General features: G+C 32.7%; 1 protein-coding gene across 1 annotated transcript; it reads right to left on the minus strand.

Moving 5' to 3' along the window:
* Positions 1-1,776: 1,776 nt before the first annotated feature.
* On the minus strand, positions 1,777-24,526 carry LOC139511015 (zinc transporter ZIP6-like). Its single transcript, XM_071297581.1, has 13 exons — positions 24,431-24,526; positions 16,397-17,692; positions 10,240-10,429; positions 9,682-9,851; positions 8,259-8,426; positions 7,847-8,029; positions 7,506-7,595; positions 7,049-7,138; positions 6,760-6,793; positions 5,101-5,241; positions 4,305-4,634; positions 2,892-3,079; positions 1,777-2,053 (listed from the first exon to the last, which is right to left on the minus strand). The coding sequence occupies exons 1-13, from the start codon at positions 24,506-24,508 to the stop codon at positions 1,910-1,912; spliced, it is 3,102 nt and encodes a 1,033-aa protein (XP_071153682.1). The 5' UTR covers positions 24,509-24,526; the 3' UTR covers positions 1,777-1,909.
* Positions 24,527-24,747: the final 221 nt, after the last annotated feature.

A 24,747-nucleotide genomic window follows, 5' to 3' on the forward strand; every position in this document is an offset into this window, starting at 1 on the left:
GTAATGAGCCAATAAATGTTTATAAAGAACATAAATTTAATATTGAACCAAACATATTGTCATTCCAGCTATCTTCAATTCACAATTTCTCCTTTCTTTGCCAATAACATTTAAAAATACAAAATTACACATTAATTGTCAGAAAAAGTAGTCTTATTTTTAAATTCAAAAACTTTTTTTAAAGTCATTTGAATCATTTAAAAAAAAATCTAAATCAAGCTCAAAAATTGCTTTCAAAAGGCAGTAAGTTTTTCTATATTCCAGGATGTCATGTCGCTTCATTCGTGTCTCACAGCTAGGCTTTAACAAATAGAAAACCTTTCCTGTTCTATATGGATCAAGGGAAAGAGACTTTATATGACTGAAAATATGTGCACGAAATGCCATTGACTAACTGGTAAGTAACATTAACTGGTCTTTGTCCTGTAAAGCTGTAAAACATTGAGATATAAAAAAGATTGTAATTATAGCTCAAATTGAACAAAATCTTTGAAACAAAATAAATGACCAAACAGAAAAAGGGATCACAAAAGTGATACCAATATTACCAAATTCAGAATAAATGATCTGTGTGTATAAGCAACACGTGATTGCTGAACACAAATTAAAGTATAAAAAAAAACTCATACTAACCCTATGGGCTTTATCATGTAAAATGATTGAACATAAAAAATAACAACAATGAGATTAGCCTTTAGTGCTTGGCAAGCTGTAAACAATGAATGATGACTCACACGAAATGATGGCAATAGGCCAACACATATTTCTACCTAGGTGGACTTAAACATTAACAATAATGGTTAAACACCAAGTGGCCCTTGGATAGGTGAACTAAAAATATCTAAAATGACTCATTATGCATTACGATTCAAACACCAATGTTATACAACTCTCCACAAGAGACAAAAATGGCACAGAAATTAACAACTATAGGTCACCGTACGGCCTTCAACAATGAGCAAAGCCCATACCGCATAGTCAGCTATAACAGGCCCTGAAATGACAATGTAAAACAATTCAAACGAGAAAAGTAACGGCCTTATTTATAAACAAAATTAACGAAAAACTAATATATAACACATACACAAACGAAATCAACTGAATAACAGGCTCCTGACTTGGGACAGGCACATACATACATAATTTTGCGGGGTTAAATGTATTTGTCAGTTGCTTTAAGGGAAACACAATATTATGCGAACCTATCCATGTCAGTGAATTAATTATCTTATCTTGTTAACTTTTCAATGCTAATGCTAATTAATGAGCCACATATTAAATATCATTCTCTGACCCTTAAAATTCCCCTTAAAAGAAACATTCCTTATCACAAACTGTAATGTGTAACTATGCAAATGCACCTAACAGGACTTAGCAGGGGCATACATAATCTCCATAGAAATGGGATATAATACAACTGCATACCAAATTACATTGATATATCAATGATATAGTTCCTTAAATAACTGACCTTATCATAAACTTTAACATATTAAAGATGCAGCTTGTTGAAACAGCGGGCTGAAGTTCACACATCTAAAACTTTGTTAAGATGATTGAACAGAAAAGAAAATATAAATGCACAAATAGATGACAGCAATTTAATGAACCACTCCTGTTCAACAAAGAACATTGTTCAATTTGATTCAATAAAATCCCACGAAAGTGTACTGTATAGAAAAAGAGACCAAATAAAAGAAAAAAGGTTCTTGAGATTTCATTTGTCCACAAAGGATTTCTTAAATCATTGTAAATTTGAATAATGGACATCAATAATAATCTTAATTTTTTACTGTAATTTTAGCTCCCATACAAAACTTATACATATACTACTACTGCATCATCCATCATTCTTTTATGTCACCAGCTGCTGGAAGCACTTTTTTTTAGTTTGATCAGCTGATTCATATCAGAAGAGATTCTTCAGGTCATGTTCATATATAGCAATGAGAAACATTATTCCCCCTCCTAACATCATTCCTGAAATCTGTAACAAAAGATGACAAAGTGGATGCTCTCCCTTCTTTGTATCTACATCAGACACCTGTGGAAGCTGAAAATAAATAATTTACACTGTCATTGCAGTTAAAACTTAATGCTAAATACAGTTTACTGACATGATTTATAACATATTCAGTGGCGAACAAATGAACTTATAATATGATATGCATTTACATGTACTAGTAATATGATGTTGGTGATTCTTATTGTCATTTTCTGGTGTTTCTCCTTTTATTTTGATAAAAATGTAAGAAAACAGTATAATTTCAGTAAGCTACTTCACAAAAAAACCCAAAATGAAACAGATAAGATCAATTTGAAAATAAATAACTCAATGAATTTATACATCACAATGAGAGTCTGCTGATCAGTCGGACTTCGTTTTTGTGATTCAGTACGTCTCATTGTATGCTGTTTAGAGGTTTTAAATATTGAACCTTGATTTGGACGTGAATTTGAGAAACACACGTTGATTAGAGACCTGACGTCGATCTGAGTCTATTCATAAAGATATGATAAAATTGAGAATGAAAATGGGGAATGTGTCAAAGAGACAACAGTGGAAGGCAACCAATGGATTTTCGATGCAGCGAGAAACTCCTGCACCATGACCATGTATATATATATATATAGTCACAATTTAATTTTCAGATTTAGTCATCTGTCCCATCCAAACAATATATTCAATTCTGCAGTGCTAATCTTTTTTTTTAATGACAACCAAATCACATCAATGGTTTCCATTAAATTCTTTTTGATGACTGTTCATCTGTTCTTGTACATAAGACCTTTACTAAAATTGTATAAAGTACCATACATAACCTTCACAAATGTACTATATTACAAAGCTCTTGCTGTTATTTGGGAAACAGTCCTTATGATTATCTTACCATATCAACTAAAGCAATATACAGGAATATGCCAGCAACTCCAACAAAAATCCATTGGCTAGCACCTTCTATATTACCGATGAAAATACCAACACACATACCCATGAAGGCAAGAACCGATGATAAGCAGTTGTATACCAGGGCTTGTTTAACTGTCATCCCTGCTCTTAATAAAACAGCAAAATCACCTGAAAAAAACAAAAATATCTTCACATTTTCTATAAGAGGTACATCCATTAGATTACTACAAACATGTTGTAATAGAATATCTTAGAACACAATTGGAAAGTAAGTTTTTATCTATTTAAATTTTCTTTATATATGCTAAAATCTTTAAAAAAAAGAATCAAAGTGTGATAGCACTTGAAAAAAGCATTTGTCTTCTTATCTTAAAGAAAATATTAAAATCGAGATAATGTTTCCATACGAAATACTTGGCAGTTGTAAACCAGTCCGTTAGTGATATATCTTAAAATTACAAATTACCATGTGGAAATAAATACGATATGTTGCAGATCTGCAAACACAGTTAGGTTAACCAATACAATATATTCCGATTAAAATTACAAAAGTATTTTGATATTTTGATATTAGAAACAAGCAAGAGAGCCTGTTTCTTTTCTTTTAAAACAGCAAAATTGAAAAGAGCTGTAGAATGAAAAAGTGTGTGCACTCTATTTTGAAGATAAAAAATGTTTGTAAGGATTCTGCGGAACCCAGTGTCTTACCTACTTTATAAATGTAATTAATGTTTACTGCAGACTGTATGTAATGTTAACTGGAAGAAAACTAAGTCCATATAAAATATGTATAAGTAACTTATACTGAAAAACTGGAAATATATTTTTACAAAATTTCCTCCTGCATACTAGCTCTTGATCATAAACAAGCTTCTGTCAAAGTTTGGTAGGAATCCAGGAAAGTTAAAGAAAGTTATTAAAATTTTAAAAACTTTAACCACAGATTGAATATTATGTTAACTGGCAGAAAAACTAATCCCATTTAATCATAAGTCAAATACGGATAAACAGGATTTTCTTTTTATAAAAAAAAATGTTTTTGGATACCATCTTATAATCATAAACAAGCTTCTGTTCAAATTTGATAGAAATACAGGATAGTTTAAGAAAGTAATTAAAATTTTAAAAACTTTAACCACAGAGTGAATATTTGGGGACGCCGCCATCAATGACAATGACGACCGAATGTAGGATGGCTATGTCGCGCTTTTTCAACTTAAGTCGAAGACAAGATAGAAAATGGCCATATACTATCACTGTAGAAGCAAACGTTTTTTTTAAACTTAAGACTTGCAAATTGTTCTTTGTTTTTGCAATGCCAGATTCTGGCATTGCAAAAACAGAACAATGTAATGTTTTTATAAGTCTTACAAGGACAATATCAATATCTAACCTATTTCATGAGGTATTTCATGACAAAATATAGCAATAGATGTACTCAATCCTCCTGTTAAACTTGCTGCAAAGGCTGCACCAATAGCTAAACCATCAGCAAAGGTGTGAATTCCATCACCCATAATGATCATCCATGCAATAGCTGCCACTGTCTTGGGTACTTTATGACAGTGGCTATGACCATGACCACCATGAGTATGACTTAATACTAGCGATGGATCTTCCTCGTCTGTAGACTGCTTCCAGTTGACATGATTCTCTGCGTCACTCAAATCATCCAGCTTGTGACAGTCAGTATTGTGAGATTCTTCAGCATAATTCTTCAAAGCTGAAACAAAAATCATACATAGAAATAGGAAGATGTTGTACTAGTACAAGTGTACATGAGACAACTCTCCATTCAAGTCACAGTTCATTAAAGGTTAAATATTATTGGTCAAAGTACATTATTCAACATGGAGCCTTGGCTCACACCAAACAGCAAGCTATAACGGGTCCCAAAATGACTAGTGAAAAAAAATCAAAGGGAACAAGCATTCTGTAGTCCCCTTCCGTTTAAAAATTCATTGTAATGGAACAAAGTTCCAACTTGATCTGTAATTTGTCATGATAATACTACATTCAAATCTGCCTTAACGACCAACTGCTGTTAACGACCACCTTTCAAGCCCCCTAGATTTTCCTATATATTTTAACTGTGTTAAGCGACGAGCGACTGCGTTAATTTGTATAAAACGACCATAATAATTGATTTACTTGGAAGAATCAGCGATGTTCAAAAACTGTAATCGTACCGATATGATGATCAATGTTCACCTTCCCCTCGTTAAAACTCGACTGATGCCATTGCGACAGTAGCAGTTTCACTCGAGGATTGCCAATTGTTGACATTCTAACTTTCGACAATCCTTGAGTAAATCTGCTAGAACGTAATCACCCAAGTTTAAACGATTGATTACCACAAAGTTTAATAATAAGGACGTCTATTACCAAGTCCAAAATCGATTACAAAGTTCAACTCGGGATTGAAGTGAAATGGGTTACTCAAACAGAGCTATTGTCAGTTGTATGATTGAGACAAAATTTGCCAAAAATGACGATGGTGAAGTTGAATACACTATATTATTAGCATGGCTAGAAAAATAAACTTTCTTAATACAGTTATGATTCAGTAATAAGGAACAAGCGACCAAATTATTTGAAAGTCTTGCATAACGAGACAATTAATATTAAATCTTGAAGAACATGTGAGGGCTCTGCACCCTGGGTTATTTTTCTGAAATTAAACAAGACATATAGCTATAGCTATGATATATAAATAAATTATGGAACCTGTATTTAGAAACCACTTTTGCCATCTTCCTTGAGTGGTCTCTTAATACAGGATTAACTGTATATACTAATTATCAAATAGAAGTCTTCAAGAATGACAAACAAAACACCTCCAAAGTTAATAAAAATTACAATATATGAATAATAACAGAAAGTTTACCCCTCATCTCACCCAGTTGCTGAAATTAATTGTTTTGAAGTTCATCCAAACAAACTTCAAACCTAAGGGAATATTTTAACATGACAAGTATCTTTCCAAAACAAAATTTGAAAAATGAGGAAATAGGGGGGGGGGCCAAAATGGTGCTTATCGTACCTTTAATACTAGGGAAAGGGTTTTAACTGAACAAAGAGAAAAGTAAAATCGTGAAAATCAAACCTGTAACTTGCCATTATGAAACAATAAACCAAATATCAAATCAATATCTTCAAGCACGAAGAAACAAAGTCCGAAAAACTGATTTACCAAACTGACAGATGGCCAGACAGACAGATGGACTGAGTGAAAACCTAAAGTCCCATTTGAACCACACCAACAAACGACAACCACTGAATATCACGCTCCTGACTTTCCAGTTGAATACAAACAATTCTGATATGCTAAAGATTGAAATAAACTGTTGACGCAAAGATCTGTCTTGGCTGTATGTTATATTTACTACTATTTGCAAATATTTAAACTTTTAACATTTAAACTATGCAAAAACTTCATGTTCAATAAACTATCATTGAGGGGTTGGGCAACACAGACTTCTTGGAAATGAGATGTGCAAATGCTTATAAAACTGTATACTTTAGCATGAGCTGGTCTAGAAAAACAATATGGGGGATTTGGAAGGCAATACCAATGTCACCCATACAATTACATTTTATTTTGCAAACATAACAACACAATTTCAAATTTGTCAACTTCAATACCCCTAGGATCATGAGGATTGCTTTGTCTAAATTTGCAACATGAATGTTACTGGCTTGACAATAAAACAGGATGTATTTTATAAAAACTTCATTTAGGAACATGAGATGACAGGTCCAACAAAGGGTAATAAGACTTTGTAAAAACTTTGTGTGCAGGATGAATGGCATGTGAACCTCTCAAAAAGAATTAACAACAAACATACCTTTGTATCCAGGAGGACTGGCATGTGAACCTCTCTAGAATAAACACCAAACATACCTTTGTGTCCAAGATGAATGGCATGTGAACCTCTCTAGAATTAACACAAAACCTGCCTTTGTGTCCAGGATGAACGGCATGTGAACCTCTCTAAAATTAACTCCAAACAAACCTTTTTGTCCAGGATGAATGGAATGTGAACCTCTCTAGAATTAACACCAAACTGTTTTATACGTGTTTCAGCAGGATGAATGGCATGTGAACCTCTCTAGAAGAATTAACACCAAACATACCTTTGTGTCCAATATGAATGGCATGTGAATCTCTCTAGAATTAACACCAAACACACCTTTGTGTCCAGGATGAATGGCATGTGAACCTCTCTAGAATTAACACCAAACATATCTTTGCATTTGTGTCCGGGATGAATGGCATGTGAACCTCCTTATAATTAACACCAAACATACTTTTGTGTCCAGGAAGAACGGCATGTGAATCTCTCTAGAAGAATAAACACCAAACATACTTTTGTGTCCGGGATGAATGGCATGTGAACCTCTCTAGAATTAACACCAAACATACCTTTTTGTCCAGGATGAATGACATGTGAACCTCATTAGAATTAACACCATACCTACCTTTGTGTCTAGGATGAATGGCTTGTGAACCTTTCTAGAATCAACACCAAACATACCTTTGTGTCCAGGATGAATGGCATGTGAACCTCTCTAGAATTAATACCGAACATACCTTTGTGTCCAGGATGAATGGCATGTGAACCTCTATAGAATCAACACCAAACATACCTTTGTGTCCAGGATGGATGGCTTGTGAACCTCTCTAGAATTACCAACAAACATACCTTTGTGTCCAAGATGAATGGCATGTGAATCTCTTTATAATTAACACCAAACACACCTTTGAGTCCAGGATGAATGGCATGTGAACCTCTCTAGAATTAACACCAAACATACCTTTTCCTTTGTGTACAGGATGAATGGCATGTGAACTTTCTACAATTAACACCCAACTTACCTCTGTGTCCAAGATGAATGGCATGTGAACCTCTCTAGAATTAATACCAAACATACCTTTGTATCCAGGGTGAATTGCATGTGAACCTCTCTAGAAGAATTAACACCAAACATACCTTTGTGTCCAGGGTGGATGCCCACAATCATATGGTCACAATCATGTCCAGACGCATGTTCTATAAAACTGGTGTTTTGTTCCTTACTATATACTGTCTTATTATTGGTGTGTTTAGATACACCCTGTAAATAAAAATATGAAAGGGTTTTTAACTGAGATATATATTTATGTATTCAAGCTTTACAGCAATGTGGTCATATCAATTTTATATCATGTCATTTTTACTATTGCTGTATGACGTCGGAGGAGTAAAATAATCAGTTTTTATTTAACAACCAAAGCAATATAGAAATCTAATTTATTTTTTTGTATATCAGCAACCAGGGATAATTGAATATATTTGATACCTACCATTTTGCGTTTTTCTTGTGTATGTATTGTCAAGAGTCTTTCTATCAGAAAGAAGAGATATATTCCTCCAAGTCCACACAGTCCTTTCAATACAGATGACATATGCTGTGAGTTGTCATGTGAATCATGTTTACCATGCGAGGAATGCACATGTCCACCTTGGAATGCCTGAAATGTATGTAGAACATAAATATTTACATACGTTTGTGTATAAATGTTAGACAAAGGCTAAATGTCAGCATAAAAGAATTGTTCCACTTTAAATGTATCATGTAATTAACAATCACTGTTGCCTTGTTGACAAACACCAAAATGTGTACACTTTAGTTCTTTCACCAATGGTACACAACACAAAAGCATGTATTGTCATACTCAGCATACCCCCACTTGTAATCCCAAAACATGAATAGGAAGAAAAGAGGTAGGTGTCTAACTGATAAAAAAAGAGATCACACTTTAAATATTATCACTGAAAAAAATATTTGTTATCATTCAACATGTTCTTGATGTTGAAAATTTTAGTATCCAAAAGGTGTTCACAAGTTACGACTCCTCATTGTCAAGCTGGTGACTCAATATGAAGTAAATCCCAAAAGTAGTCATGAAGTGTGAAGAATTAAATTCTAAGTACATTGTTCTGTTCAGTAGATCCTGAAAAAAATGTTTCAAAAATATTTGTTGGAAAAGGGATGGACAGAAAACAGATTGACATGGCGATTGCTATATAATAGCTCCCACTTTTAACAGAGGAATATAACATTATTTAGTAAATTAGTCGAGTATCATTTTGGTATTCGATACTTTGGCTAAAATGCCCGTGATTTCACCTCAAAATGTAGTTCGAGTAAAGACAAACATGTGCATCTGGAAAAGATTTAATGTATAGCATGCTCTAGATTAATAAAATTCAAATGCATTGTATGATTCAAAAAAATAAAAACTTAACTGGATTTTGCAGTGCACTTAATTTCGTCCCTGCAGAAGATGATAAAATTAACAAATGGTTGAGTTTCACTTGATATGGTTCACCCCTGTTCACAGTTTAAAACACCAATTATTGTCAAGTATCTATTGTCCATCCATTGTCCATGTCAATTATTACAGCTCACTTCAATTATTACCTGTGGGGGAAGTTCTCAAACCTCTTTCCTATCTTAGTTTATTTTGACACCTTCTGGAGGAATAAAAAAAAGTGCAACGCAAAATCCTGTTCAGTTTTTATTTTTATAAAACATAAAACGTATTTGAAATTTATTTATCTAGGGCATGCTATGCCTTAAATCTTTTTCAAATGCATAGGTTTGTCTGCACGCTGAGTAAATTTTGAGGTGAAAAATCTGCAATTTTAGGCTAAGGGTCCACATGAACCTTAACATCAATGTTTGGATGTATATCATACATCATAACTAATAAATAAACGTACATGAGGAATGAGATGTAACATAGCATCTCCAGAGAGGGCTCCAACAGCTAACGCTACCAAAAACTGTAACAGATGATTATAAAAGACTTTCTGCATGAAAGGAATAAGTGTAACACCAAGTAGTTCTACTAAACTGATGACAAGCACTGACAGACAGCTGAATCCCCATACTGAAATACAATAACATTTAGTCAATTCATTTTACTGCATTGGGCAATCTTATATTTATTGGTTTATAAACAGTTCAATCTAATAAAAATTACTTTTCTGCACTTGCGCCTGATTTTCCTTTTGCTGTTTATAGTTTAAGCCTCAAAACTTATACACATTCTGGACATATTGTGTCCAAATATAACTATAAATATAAATAAGCTTTATTTAGAGTCGGCAAGGTATACAAACATAGACAAACATAAGCTCTAATTAGATTTTAACCGACTGTGAAAATACAAATGCATATCACTCATTTAGACATAATTTTGAATTCAATACGTCCTCTATTTACTCCCAGGGGCCCGATGGAAGGCTTTTAATATCTCTTTTTTACTTTCTACATACCTTCTGGTAGATGATAGCTACTCTCTGATGTATTCAGATGTTGGTGTATTCCATGGGGATAATGTTGATCTGCATGCTCTAAACTAATCAACATGAACAGTAACCCAGGACAAAAGTTAACAAACTGATTCCTAGTTATACCATCTGTATATCCATACTCGTGTAACAAACTGTCAACATTATATTTGTCCTGAAAATTAAAGCAAACATGTTTTTCCTTTACAAAAGTTTATATACATGCAAAGTGAGCAACAATGTCTCACGTTGTTGTTACAGACTGCTGCATGTTATAGCTTGATTAAGGTCCATTAAACATTATCGTTATAAATAACAGTATTTAACTAAACATGCCCAAGTCGTAAATTTTCATAACTATTAAGAACATATTTTCCTGCCACATCTCATACAGTATTGGATGTTGATTCACACATACATGTACTTATTCAATTTCTAGTTAATGACACACATATATATATACACACATACATGTAGTAACAGTAATACAACTTTTGGCAATCTTCATAGATTATCATTGATCATCTCAACGAGATTGATTTTCTCGCTTGAGCCGGCACGTCGAAAGTGAGAAAAGCAATCAAGTTGAAATGACCAATGAAAATCTGTTTATCGCTATTTTACCTATGACGACGATGTCAATTTCATGTCAATTTCATTAGCAACGCCACGTGCCTCCTTAGTTTATAGCGATAATTTCTGTACATGTATCACTCGACTCCGCTGAGAAAGGAAATTATCAGTTAGTAAGATCAAAGGAAAATTTCTTAAAATAGCGGTAATCGATGATCTTACTTTTTGTGATTTTTTCATTTTATACCACTCATGAACTATGATGAAGTGTTCTACAAACATAACAAATGTTGATTTATTACAAGCACTTTTCAATGTCTACTTGATGGAATATTGCCTTTTTCATGAAAATACATGTACGTACTGCAAATAAAGTCGAACATATTTAAAATTGACATTGAGTTTTCCATGTTTTAAATACTAGAAGTTTTCACCAGTTTCATCAAGTGACAAAAAGGTTTGTTTTTCATTGCACTGGAACAAAATGATAAATTGATCGATAACTAGTCATGGTGGTAACTACAATGTATATATCAAATCAACATCTGCAAGCATAAAGAAAAAAGTGTGGACAACTGATTATTTAAGTCCAAGGACCATACACGTAACTCTGGATAAAATCATCAGATAGAAACATAAACTGTTATCATAGAGACAATAACAATCAAAACCAAGGAGTAAACAAAGTCTCAAAAAACCAAAGGACATTTACATCAACAGTTATAATAATAAATAAGAAACAGCACGAACTCCACTAAAAACCAGGAGTGAAATCAGGTGCTCCGGAAGGGTAAGCATTTCCTGCACCGTATACGGCACCCGTCGTATTATTTCTTTGTTCAGTTCGGTAATGATTGAAGGTTATTATGACTGAGGAAGAATATTATATATGATTTCTGACACACTTTTGTCATAATTGCCAATCAGCTTATGATGGCGACCGTAAAATTTCTTGAGTGATGACCTTAATTTGATTGATTCATAGCACTGTCTTAGCAACTTTTGATAAAGCAGTATTCCTCGTTCAACAAAATCAACGTACTTTGAGCTAGTTCTTGAGTTACGTATCAATTGAGACACATATACTCCATATGCTGGTGTCGCTGGGATGTTGCTACACAGAAATGGAAAGTTGACTATAGGAAAATTAAAATCATCGCGTTTGTCATAAATTATGGTATTCAACCTACCATCAGTAGCCATTTCCAGAAAAAGGTCTAAATATGAAGCAGATTTATTTATGTCGGTAGTATCTTTAATTACAAGTTCACTTGGATATATTAAATGTAAGTGATCACTGAATCTGTTATTATTAAGAGACAGTACATCATCAATATACCGAAAGGTGAAATTAAAAGACTGGGCTAATTTCTTTTCTCCATTCTGTACATATGCAGATATGTCTCGCTTTTTTGTAATTTAGATAATGCAAATGTTGAAATCAAAATAGCAACACTTTAACATGTAAGTTTTTGCAAATATTCAAAGTCAATGAACCATGATTGAAAGTACATGGCTAAACAAACTCCATGAAAATGAGATGTACCAATGCTAAAATAACAGAACTGTATACTAAATACCATTGCCTTATCATGAGTAGCTCCCTTTAAACAGACCTAAATACAAACTAATACATGAAAACTTCAAAATTTCAAAGTCAATAAACCATAACTGAGGGGGTGTGGTCAAATAATATCCATGGTTATGAGATATGCTAATGATAATACAACTGCATACCAAATATCATTGACCTACCATCAGTGGTTTCCCATAAACCAACATAATCACAAACTAATACATGAAAACTAAGCAAAAGTTTCAATGTCAATAGACTGTGACTGAGGGGGGAGGGCCAACAAATATCCATGGAAATGAGATATGTCAATGCTTATACAACTGAATACCAATTATCATTAACTTACAACTAATGGTTCCCCGTAGACTGACATAATCACAAACTAATACATGAAAACTAAGCAAAAATTTCAAAGTCAATAGACCATGACTGAGGGGGTGGAGCCAAAAAAAAATCCCAACCAGATGCTCCGCAGGGCGCAGCTTTATACGACCGCAGAGGTCGAACCCTGAACGGTTGGGGCTAGTATGGACACAACATTCAAACTGGATACAGCTCTGAATTTGAATTGTGATTAAGTAGTTGACACAGCATAGGTTTCTGACACAGAATGAATGTGGTCTAATGAACTTAAAATATTTTTTTGTGCTTTTGAGCAATTCACTATGCTGTTGAATATTAATCCTTTGATATTTGAAGAAATTTTATTTTTCATTTCTGAAATCTGAAATAAGAAAAATTGAACCCCACCAATTTTCTTTCACCTCCCCCTTTCCCTTATTCCAAAAATGATCCTAATTCAAATTTCTAATGGAATTTTCAACAATAACTACTCATTTAAATACATCATAAAATATAAAATGTCATACAGTTATGATTTAAGTTGATTTAACTACTATTCTGGACAAAGAAAGATAACTCCAATGCAACATTTTATATTGGCAAATTTCCAATGAAGTTAATTAAACTAAAGTTTTTGGCAAATTTCCAATGGAATTTATTAATAATAAAGTTTTTGGCAAATTTCCAATATACATAATTTAAAAGCAGTTTAGGTGAGATATTAAAATGAGTTTCAATTACCAATCTTACACTGCTTTTAAATTATGTTTTGTACTTAAGTAATTGTCCATTAACCTGGAAACCCTTTTCCCCCCTTTTTTTGTACCTTATTCCTTAACGGTTTGAGCCATAACTCCCAAAGACAATTCTTACCATCCCTTTGTGGTATTCCAATATCCAAAATCTAAATACATGGTTAGATTCATCATATCAAAGATATCCAAGAATTCAATTTTTGATGAAATCAGATAAAGTTTAATTTTGGACCCTTTAGACCTCAATGTGGACCAATTTGATAACCGGTCGTAAATATTAAAAATCTAAATACATGGTTAGATTCAGCATATTGAAGAACCCCATATTGAATTTTTGTTGAAATCAAACAAAGTTTAATTTTGGACCCCGATTTAGACCAACTTGAAAACTGGGCCCATAATAAAAAACTAAGTACATGTTTAGATTCAGCATATCAAAGAACCCCAAGAATTCAATTTTTGTTAAAATCAAACTAAGTTTAATTTTGGACCCTTTGGACCTTAATGTAGACCAATTTGAAAACGGGACCAAAAATTAAGAATCTAAATACACGGTTAGATTCAGTATATCAAAGAACCCCAATCGTTCATTCATCAAACAAAGTTTAATTTTGGACCCTTTTGGACCCTAATTCGTTGAGACCAAAACTCCCAAAATCAATCCAAACCTTCCTTTTGTGGTCATAAACCTTGTGTTAAAATGTCATAGATTTCTATTAACTTATACTAAAGTTATTGTGCAAAAACCAAGAAAAATGCTTATTTTGGGACCTGTTTTTGGCACCTAATTCCTAAACTGTTGGGACTTAAACTCCCAAAATCAATTCCAACCTTCCTTTTGTGGTCATAGACCTTATGTTAAAATTTCATAGATTTCTGTTGACTTATACTAAAGTTATTGTGCGAAAACCATGAAAATGCTTATTTGGGCCCTTTTTGGCCCCTAATTCCTAGACTGTTGGGACCAAAACACCCAAAAACAATTCAAACCTTCCTTTTATGGTCATAAACCTTGTGTTTAAATTTCATAGATTTCTATTAACTTTTTCTAAAGTTAGAGTGCGAAAACCAAATGTCTTCGGACGACGACGACTACGGACGACGACGACGCCAACGTCATACCAATATATGACCGAATCTTTCAATTTTTGCGGTCGTATAAAAATGAGATCTGCCAATGCTTATACCAAATATCTTTGACCAATAGTGATTCACCATCAACTAGACCTAATCACAAACTAAACAGTAAGCACAAGTTTCAAAGTCAGTAGACTTCATATAACTAAAGGGGCGTGGCCAAATAATCTCCATAATAATGAGATGTGCTAATGCAAATACAATTGCATACCAAATATCTTACCACTAGTCCTTCACCATAACCACAAACTAATACATTGTTGACGCCGCCGTCATCGCCGACAACAGCATATATTTGTCTCGCTTTTTGATTCCATCAAGCAAGACAAAAATGCAATCATTATCTGTAACTTGTCATGATAAAACTATATACCAAATATCAGATCAATGTCTGTATGCACAAAAAAAGAAGTGCTGAAAGCTGATTTACAGGAATGGTGGATGGACAGACAGAAAGAAAGACAGAGTGCAAAATAAAAGTCCACTACCAATGAACTAATAATTTGAATGATCTTGGCAATGAAAGAGAGTGAAACATATACAGCATTGCAGATGTTTAAACTTACTAATCAATTGATTATAATAAAAATCAAAAAGGGTTCTTGGTTCTTAGTTTATATTTATGTTATTAAACATGATTGTTAGCAATTCAAAACAAGACTATTGTTTAAAAAATCTCTGACCAATGTATATATTTTTGGACAATTTGCACAAGCACGACAAGGCAGGAAAAATCCACCTTAACATGTGAAAGTCTTTGAAAAATAGCAAAAAGATTTTGATGCTTGGAAAATTCATATTTAGATATAATTCTTCAAAAGAATTGATACGATCCTTCAATCCTCCCTGAATTATCCTCGTTAGGGTAGGCCTTCAGGCAGAAGTCAGTCCCTATCATTCTGAAGTGTGGTGACCCCTGGTGTTATACAAATTAAAACAATAGACGAAAAAGAAGTAAAAAAAAATGAACCAAGGGGACAGACATCATTTAGTCTGATGTATAACATGTAGAAATGTACATGATCGCCTTTTAAGGTGTAATGCCATCAGATCATAGAACATCACATCCGGTTGCATACGAAAATAGTTTTAAAAAACCATTACCTTATTTGAAATAAAGATAAATTATGTACAATAATTTGAAAATGCAAATTTAACAATAACTTATGATGCTAATAGGGGGAAATCAATGGTGGTTTTACACCTTAAGCATGTTAAGTAAACAGAGCCATTTTGATCAAATGTCAAATGTACCCACAGGGAAAAGAAAAATGTAAGCATGTGAAGTATGCATGCCTATAAGATAGGTTATGATTTATGTAAATAGCTTGTGTATGAATTCAAATACCTTCAAGCAAATTACTTTATACAGTACTTAAGTTTTATATCATTATATCACCATGATCATTTAATATTGCATATAAATTACAAAATGTACTTTTTTTTTATTATCATTTTCTTTAAAGATAAGAATTGAAAAAAGATGAATTTCATTATTCATTAATCATGTTCATATAATACATTAAAATATATGTACATGTGTCGTACTCTTGCTATAAAATAATATGTGTACTCAGTTGGTACAACTTTTTTTGATGCATCTTTTGACTCGCTAGGACTCATGGAATTGCAATTGCTTTAGTGAGAATGCTGATTTATACTAAATGTCTCTTTTGAAATAATATTCGTGTCCAACTATGATATAACTCTCATAGATACATTTTGAAAATTATATATGTTACACAATGTAAATACTCACTTTAACAGAGCTGTCATTTTTAGTGCTAATTTTCAAAGATCTTTTTACTTGATTCCTGGGAGTATGATCTTCCTCTTCTGAATGTTTTTGCTCAATATCATGGTGATTGTGATCATGGTCTTTGCTGTGATCATGGTCTACGCTGTGATCATGGTCATGGTCTTTGCTGTGATCATGGTCTACGCTGTGATCATGGTCTACGCTGTGATCATGGTCTTTGCTGTGATCATGGTCTTTGCTGTGATCATGGTCTTTGCTGTGATCATGGTCTACGCTGTGATCATGGTCTTTGCTGTGATCATGGTCTACGCTGTGATCATGGTCTTTGTTGTGATCATGGTCTTTGCTGTGATCATGGTCTTTGTTGTGATCATGGTCTTTGCTGTGATCATGGTCTACGCTGTGATCATGGTCATGGTCTTTGCTGTGATCATGGTCTTTGCTGTGATCATGGTCTACGCTGTGATCATGGTCTATGCTGTGATCATGGTCTTTGCTGTGATCATGGTCTTTGCTGTGATCATGGTCTACGCTGTGATCATGGTCTTTGTTGTGATCGTGGTCTTTGCTGTGATCATGATCTTTGCTGTGATCATGGTCTACGCTGTGATCATGGTCTTTGTTGTGATCGTGATCTTTGCTGTGATCATGATTCTTGTTGTGATCATGGTCTTTGCTGTGATCATGGTCTACGTTGTGATCATGGTATACGCTGTGATCATGGTCTTTGCTGTGATCATGGTCTTTGCTGTGGTCATGGTCTACGCTGTGATCATGGTCTTTGTTGTGATTGTGGTCTTTGTTGTGATCATGATCTTTGCTGTGATCATGGTCTTTGTTGTGATCAAAATCTTTGATGTGATCATAGTCTACGCTGTGATCATGGTCATGGTCTTTGCTGTGATCATGGTCTACGCTGTGATCATGGTCTATGCTGTGATCATGATACTCGTTTTGATCATGGTATTTAATGCTGTGAACATGACCAACTTTAAAACCTAACTGTTTTAACATTTTATCCAGTCCATTATGTGTCAAAACACCATTTTCATTACCAAAATCTTCAAATAACTTAGAAATAAAATATTCCCTCTTTATAAGTGTCGCATTTTGTGATGTATTACTGAAGTTCTGTGGAATGATCTGTTTCAGGGTTTCCTCGTTTGGGTTGATATGTTTTGGGGTGACTTTGTCATACAAGTTGCTTTGTTCTGTTTCTTTACAATTACTTTGTTCAGGTAAAAAGGACAGCAAAAATAATGCTACACATATAAAGCATATTTTTGAGGAACACATCTGGAATGAAAAAAAAACATCATTATTGACATCCCATTAGTGTCTGAAACGTATAAAAAGAAAGATTCCATATATAACATGCATAACCACCTCAAATGTAAACATTTATAGAAAATTAGTCTTTTTTTGGCAAATCTTGATCTTGTTATTTTTATTATTTCCCAAAAAAATCTTGCTTTTGGTTTATCCATCTAATTTATGATCGTATTCATGTTTATGTATACATACAGTACATACATGCATAGGCTGCATACACATTATTCAATTATAATTACTTCAGTGCACAAAATGACTGCTGTTGGCTAACTTAATGCATTTTATATTATAGAGTTATAGTCTGTGATGATAGAACATTTAGACTCTTTTATATGTTTTCAGTGTTAGAATTAGGATAAATATTTTCATCTTTTCAATTTTACACAACCTATGTCATGTATGTTCATTTTTATTAATAGTTTTAAACATGTTATATAGATTCAAGAAGAATTGGTATCAGTGCCAATGAGACATTTCTCCATCCATTTATAACACATAAATAAAAAAAAATGTACTTAATTTTTAAGAGGTGACTATCCCTCTTTTTATGATGCAATGTCAGATACTGCTGGTAAGAGGTGCCTATCCCTCTTTTTATGATGCAATGTCAGATACTACTAAGTACTGGGTAAAACTGCTTGATTTTTAAGTGGTTTTGATACATGTACATCTACTACTTTTCGTAATGACCACCCTTAAAAATGTTATAGTCATACATGTACATGATGTATGGAACTTGTTAACTTGGAATTAAAATAAAATCTGAATAGGTTTCCTATACTTTATAAACATGATAAACTTGAATGGTTGAATTTTTACTATAAACATGATAAAACAATATGTACATTTGTTTTTAAAAAAGAAAATTCTTTATATTATCAAATTTGTCATAAGTGTACTGCTATTTTAAAATTATTGTCGTCCCTTACACTAATTTGTGGATATTTTCCAGTATGCAGTGACCAGAACTACAAGACCTCTGGTGGCCACCGCACTGCAAATGCAATGAGAAAACAGAGATGAAAAAATATAAACATACATTGCACATGTACTTGAAGATAATGAAGTAATAGCTGATTCTCAAAGAAACAAAATTAATACGAAAAAAATCGTTAAACTGTTCAGGAAAAGTTTAATTCACAAATGGTAACACATTGGAAATTAAAATAACAAATATCATGACTCTCTTAATTTACATATTTTGCTCCATATGTAAACGTTCTAGATCTGTGTTAATTGTTTTCAATGTCACAATCCAGTAAACTTTGGATCAATCTTGAAAGTTAATGATCTTGCCATCAAGAACAAGAAAAGGTACTTAATGAAAAAGTAATAGATTTTAATAAATATTAAAAAAAAAAAACATGCATTCAGGTCTTTAAGTTAACAATGGTATATATGCATACATTCATTTAATAATTTCATGAACATTAAAATTACAAGAAACTGGTTTCATACAACTTTAAGGACATGAAGGCAGATCCATTCTTTTTTAAACAGATACATTTAGACATTTTTGGGGGTTTCATACAACTTTAAGGACATGAAGGCAGATCCATTCTTTTTTAAACAGATACATTTAGACATTTTTTGGGGTTTCATTTTCAATATTTCTTTTAACATCGTTTTTTTCTAGGAGAAATTAATATGCAATAATAGTTATCTTACTCCAGTTTAAAAAGACGAATTTCTGATTGCATACAAAACATCACCCAAAATCAATATTTCCCACTTAAGTATAACTACAATATAGACAACTTTAGAGTTACCATATAGTATGTCCTTAACCATGAGCGCCTTTATGAGTGGGCAGACAGGGTAAAGGGAGACAGGGAGAGAGGGAGTGAGTGAGAAAGGAGAGAGGGCGAGAGAAAGGGAAGGAGAAAAGAGAAAAGGGGAAAAAAGGGAGAGAATATATATATATATATATATATATTTTAATTTAGCTGGAAAACAATTATTCTATTAAATTAGTTATAATACAAGAAGCTTCAAGAAAGTCAAATGAAAGTGCTAATAAAACATAAAATAACAAAAAAAAAAAAAAAATCAGAGGAAAATTAAAAACGGAAAGACTTTGGCAAAATTAACCAGATGCTCCACAGGGCGCAGCTTTATACGACCACAGAGGTTCAACCATGAACAGTTGGGGCAAGTATGGACACAACATTCAAGCTGGATTCAGCTCTAAATTTGGATTGTGATTAAATAGTTGACACAGCAATAGGTTTCTGACACAGAATGAATGTGGTCTAATGAACTTACAAAATTTTTTTTGCCTTTGAGCAATTCACTATGCTGTTGAATATTAAATTTTATCCTCTCAAAAAAATGTTTGAAGAAATTTTCTTTTTATTTATGAAATCTGAAATGAGAAAAATTGAACACCCCCTCGCCCCAATTTTTTTTCTCACATCCCCCTCTCCCTGATTCCAAAACTGATCTCAATTCAAATTTCTAATGGAGTTTGCAACAACAACTACTCATTTAAATTCATCATAAAATATTAAAATGTAAAAAAAGTGTTTGTAATCACTGAATGGTAAAGATTGTTTTAATTTATTAGTTGGTAGTAAAAGTGAATATACATTGTATATTGTATAAAACAATGATTTAAGTTGATTCAATTACTATTCTGGACAAAGAAAGATAACTCCAATTTTCAAAGAATATTTCATAAAAACTGTGCAATTGAAGATTTCTTGCTATTGCACAATACTGTGCCAATGGAGATTTCTTGCTATTGCGCAATACTGTGCAATTTAAAATTTCTTGCTATTGCACAATACTTTAAAATATAATAATTTTTGACCCCGATTTGGACCAACTTGAAAACTGGGCCCATAATCAAAAATCTAAGTACATGTATAGATTTAGCATATTAAAGAACCCCAAGAATTCAATTTTTGTAAAAATCAAGCTAAGTTTAATTTTGACCCTTTGGACCTTAATGTAGACTAATTTGAAAACAGGACCAAAAATTAAGAATCTGAATACACGGTTAGATTTGGCATATCAAAGAACCCCAATAATTCTTTTTTTGATGAAATCAAACAAAATTTAATTTTGAACCCTTTTGGCCCCAAATTCGTCTGGACCAAAACTTCCAAAATCAATACAAACCTTCCTTTGGTGGTCGTAAACCTTGTGTTAAAATTTCATAGATTTCAAGAAACTAATACTAAAGTTATTGTGCTTATTTGGGACCTGTTTTTTGCCCCTTATTCCGAAACTGTCGCTTGTCGCATGCAGCATAAAACATAGTTTCAACAATTATTTTTTTCGTTTTTATTTTAAAAATCGTTATTTTTTAAAATACGTACAATAGCAATGAATATGATATCACACAATTATATATTTTGGACTTGCATCTTGCCAACTACACCGAAATTTCCATTTGAGGTACGAACATCGCGCGTAACATCTAACAATTTCCAGGATTTTATAGTGAGTCCGTGCATGTATAGAGACACATGTTATAATAATCCTTGTTTCTTTTAAAAATAAATTGCTTCAAAGTTGACCGATATGCATAGAATTTGAAAGAAAAAGAGATGTCATTACTGAATGTAGAGTAACGTTATTTTTACTCGGAGGCTTTGAAAAAATATGCAGTTCGGGATCTATATAGTATTTGTTATTTTGTTTTCATTTTCCCTGACTGGTTTCCTAAATTTCCTATTTATTCTACTAGAAAAAAAAAGCCATTTCTAAAACTTAATCCTACCAAACTAGACAAAGTTAATGGCACCCTACTTCCATGCGATAAATTGCTTCAAAAATTTCATAACGTAAACAGTGATTTTCATGTACAATTTGAATTGATTGATTTAATTCTGCTAAATGTCCGGTGGCAAATATTTAAGGCCTTTTCAGGACGATACAATACAATCTGAAAAGAGTTGTGTCTAAAAGACACATTTGTACTGCAGCCATAAAAAAAGGTTACTAGTAATAACATTCCGTTAGTTGTAAAAGTGATAGATAAAATAAGACACATTTTTGATATTATAGTAAATATACTCTTTATGATGTAAAGGTTTGTGTTGTGTGCGTAGTTGCAGACAAAACTTGCAAACTGTATTCAAAATTACATTTGAAAAGTTCAACATTCTGTCATTCATTCTTTTTGAGAACACGGCCGGCAACCAAGTTCAAAGACAATTTAATTATTCTTCTTTGTTAATTCCATTCTTACAAACCATTTTTACTTGATTTTCATTACCTGCTTGTACTATGCATTTTCACTAAAGTAAAACCCTTTTTCAAATTACTTTTATTTTTCTAATTTGCAAGCAGCGTTTTTCGGCAACTTTTTTTAAAAAGAATGTTTTTTAAACGAAATTGCACTAATAGCGACACAAAATTCCTAGTATTTTCACACATTATTCTGCATTTCTATAATTTGGATTTATACTTTAAGAACAAAATCGTCTGGAACGGCGTGCATCAGACCGACGCATTCAATGCAAACAGACGGCTTAACAAAGAAACGGCTTATCAGTCAGTGAAAAAGTTATTGAAGTTTCTTGAAGCAGAAGACACAACTCTTTTATCTTGTGAAAAGACAAGATTTGGAAGAGCCACAAAAAACAAGACATTTTATCAATTACTTTGAAAACGATCTTCCTATACAATACAATACAATATTTTATTTTTCCAAATTTAAAGGGCTCATTAAGAGCATAACATTTAATATCAACATGACATAAACATTACAGAGTGATTAAAGAAACATAATGTAATAGTTCAAATGCATAAGGAATGGGTTGGTGCTCAAGGGGAGATAATTTTATCTATTAGAGTATTTAACTAATTTTCTGATTTTCTAAGTTGCAGGTCTTTATCAAGGTATGCACAGAAAAAAAACCCCTGCTATCTTCGTCACTCATGATCCATGTAAAAAGATCACTTCTGTTTATATTAACTGAACTGGTGTAATTTTTTTTTATATAATCAGTCATATCTCTTCTGAGCTAGGTTATTGTAAAGAGGGCATTCCAAAAGAAAGTGCATTTCATTTTCTATAGAATTTGAATTACAATATAAACATATCCTCTCATGTCGAGGTAATATTTCGTATTTACCACAGTTTTTCATGTGTTCCGGCGTGAGACAAGATCGATAATCCAGGAGTAAATTTGAAGAATCTCTTTCCCTTATGATTCAAAAGTAAAGGAGTAGGTCCAGTAATACCCCTTTTTGGCCCCAAAATATAGCAGTTTTACAAAATTGTTAAAATATAAACTTTTAGTTATTTATTGGATAGAAGAATGGTTCTGCTACATAAATATAGGCTGTTTTTGACAATACAATGCACAGATATTGGGTACTAGCACCATTAAGTCATGCTAAATTACTGAAATCTTCACAATTCCAGCATTTTAGTTAAATTTTAGACGGTTTCCGTGTAAAACGAAAGTGGCCGCATTCGTGTTTATTCAAAATATTGAAATGGAAGTTGTATTTGATGATAATACATAACATATATAAAGATTGAGGATAAACACGGATGCGGCCACTTTCGTTTTTGACAAAAACAATCTGAAAAGTGACATTTATTCGCATATTTGGTAGATTTTTCATATATTTGAGCTTGAATCGGATCGTTTTTAATGACTAAATAAGTTAAAATCTTTCACATAAATCAATTGAATCATATGAAATAGACACTTAAGTGTTTAAAATGTGGTCAAAATCTTTCGTCAGATGAAACTGAAATTTGAGGCCAAAATCGGTCCTTACCGGACCTACTCCTTTTCCTTTTTTGTTAAACGAAAATCTCCTTCGAGTGCCTTTCACATTCCATCCAGTTAGCTAAAAAGGTTACGACCCGTAAAATCATCCAATGATCTTTTGATAACACAGCCGGCAACCGCACGGTTGATTAAATTTTGTTTATACAATGGGTTCAGAAAGGAATAAATTTCCGAAGAATTAGCGAAAAAAGGATTATCCCTCTATACAGGTATAAACACCATACAGGGGTTGGTTCCCAACCTGTACAAGTCTCTATGTCTTCCTTAGTATTTTTCAGTAGTATTCTTTAATGATCTGAGATTAATTACTGTTTTGTGCAGCGTTGACTATATATACATTTAATCATATTGAAAACATGGTACACGGACATGGTCAATTAAGAACACAACATATAAAATGAATGAAATTATTTTGTACTGCATTAATATTGCATCATATTTTAAATTGTGATTAAAAATATGATGCAATAATAATGCAGTATAAAATAGTTTCATTCATGTTATTGACGATGTTGATAATGTAGCAAACAAATTTCTTTCACTTTCAGTGAAAATAGTAATGTTTTTGACATCTCTTTTCACCAAATTAAATGAATGTTCCCATGCTAAATATTTTATTTGGAATAAAGTGTATACGCACATGTACCACGTGCGTCACATAATTTACTCTACAGAAGTAAATTGACAAAATCATCACACATCTTACAAAAACTAATTATTTATTTTGGATATATGACAGTTTTACAAATAATGTGTGTGTCATTGAATATAAATTATGAACAGCAAAACCAAATGCTGATGCAACGTTCAACTGATATTACAGTATTTGGGTTTTTTTTTCTTTGTTTACTATTACATAACTTTTGTACTGAATCTGTATTTGCTGCTCCATTAAAACCTTCCCATTTCGTTTCCCATTTCGTTTCCCGTGTCATAAACTTACCTTAAATTTCGTGCCGTGTGCAAACGTGTGCCATGTGAAGACAACAATGGCTGCTTCGCGTTTCAGTCCTTTTGTCATGTGAATTCACCAATCGAAATGATCGGAAGTTATACGTAATGAAGTATTGATTTTTGGAAAGACTTAATATTTTTTGTAGTTTGTCTAGAGTTGTCTTTCTTTGCATAATGTTTGAAAGCGGTAGTTTGACGTTGCATCAGACGATTGATTCTTCGTTGTATTTGGTTTTGTAGTTCAACTATCAATATTTTTTACTAATAAACAGATATAGTACGGTGACCAGACCCAATTTTTTAAGA

Source organism: Mytilus edulis, chromosome 2, assembly GCF_963676685.1.
Source record: "Mytilus edulis chromosome 2, xbMytEdul2.2, whole genome shotgun sequence".
NCBI classification, from domain to species: domain Eukaryota; kingdom Metazoa; phylum Mollusca; class Bivalvia; order Mytilida; family Mytilidae; genus Mytilus; species Mytilus edulis.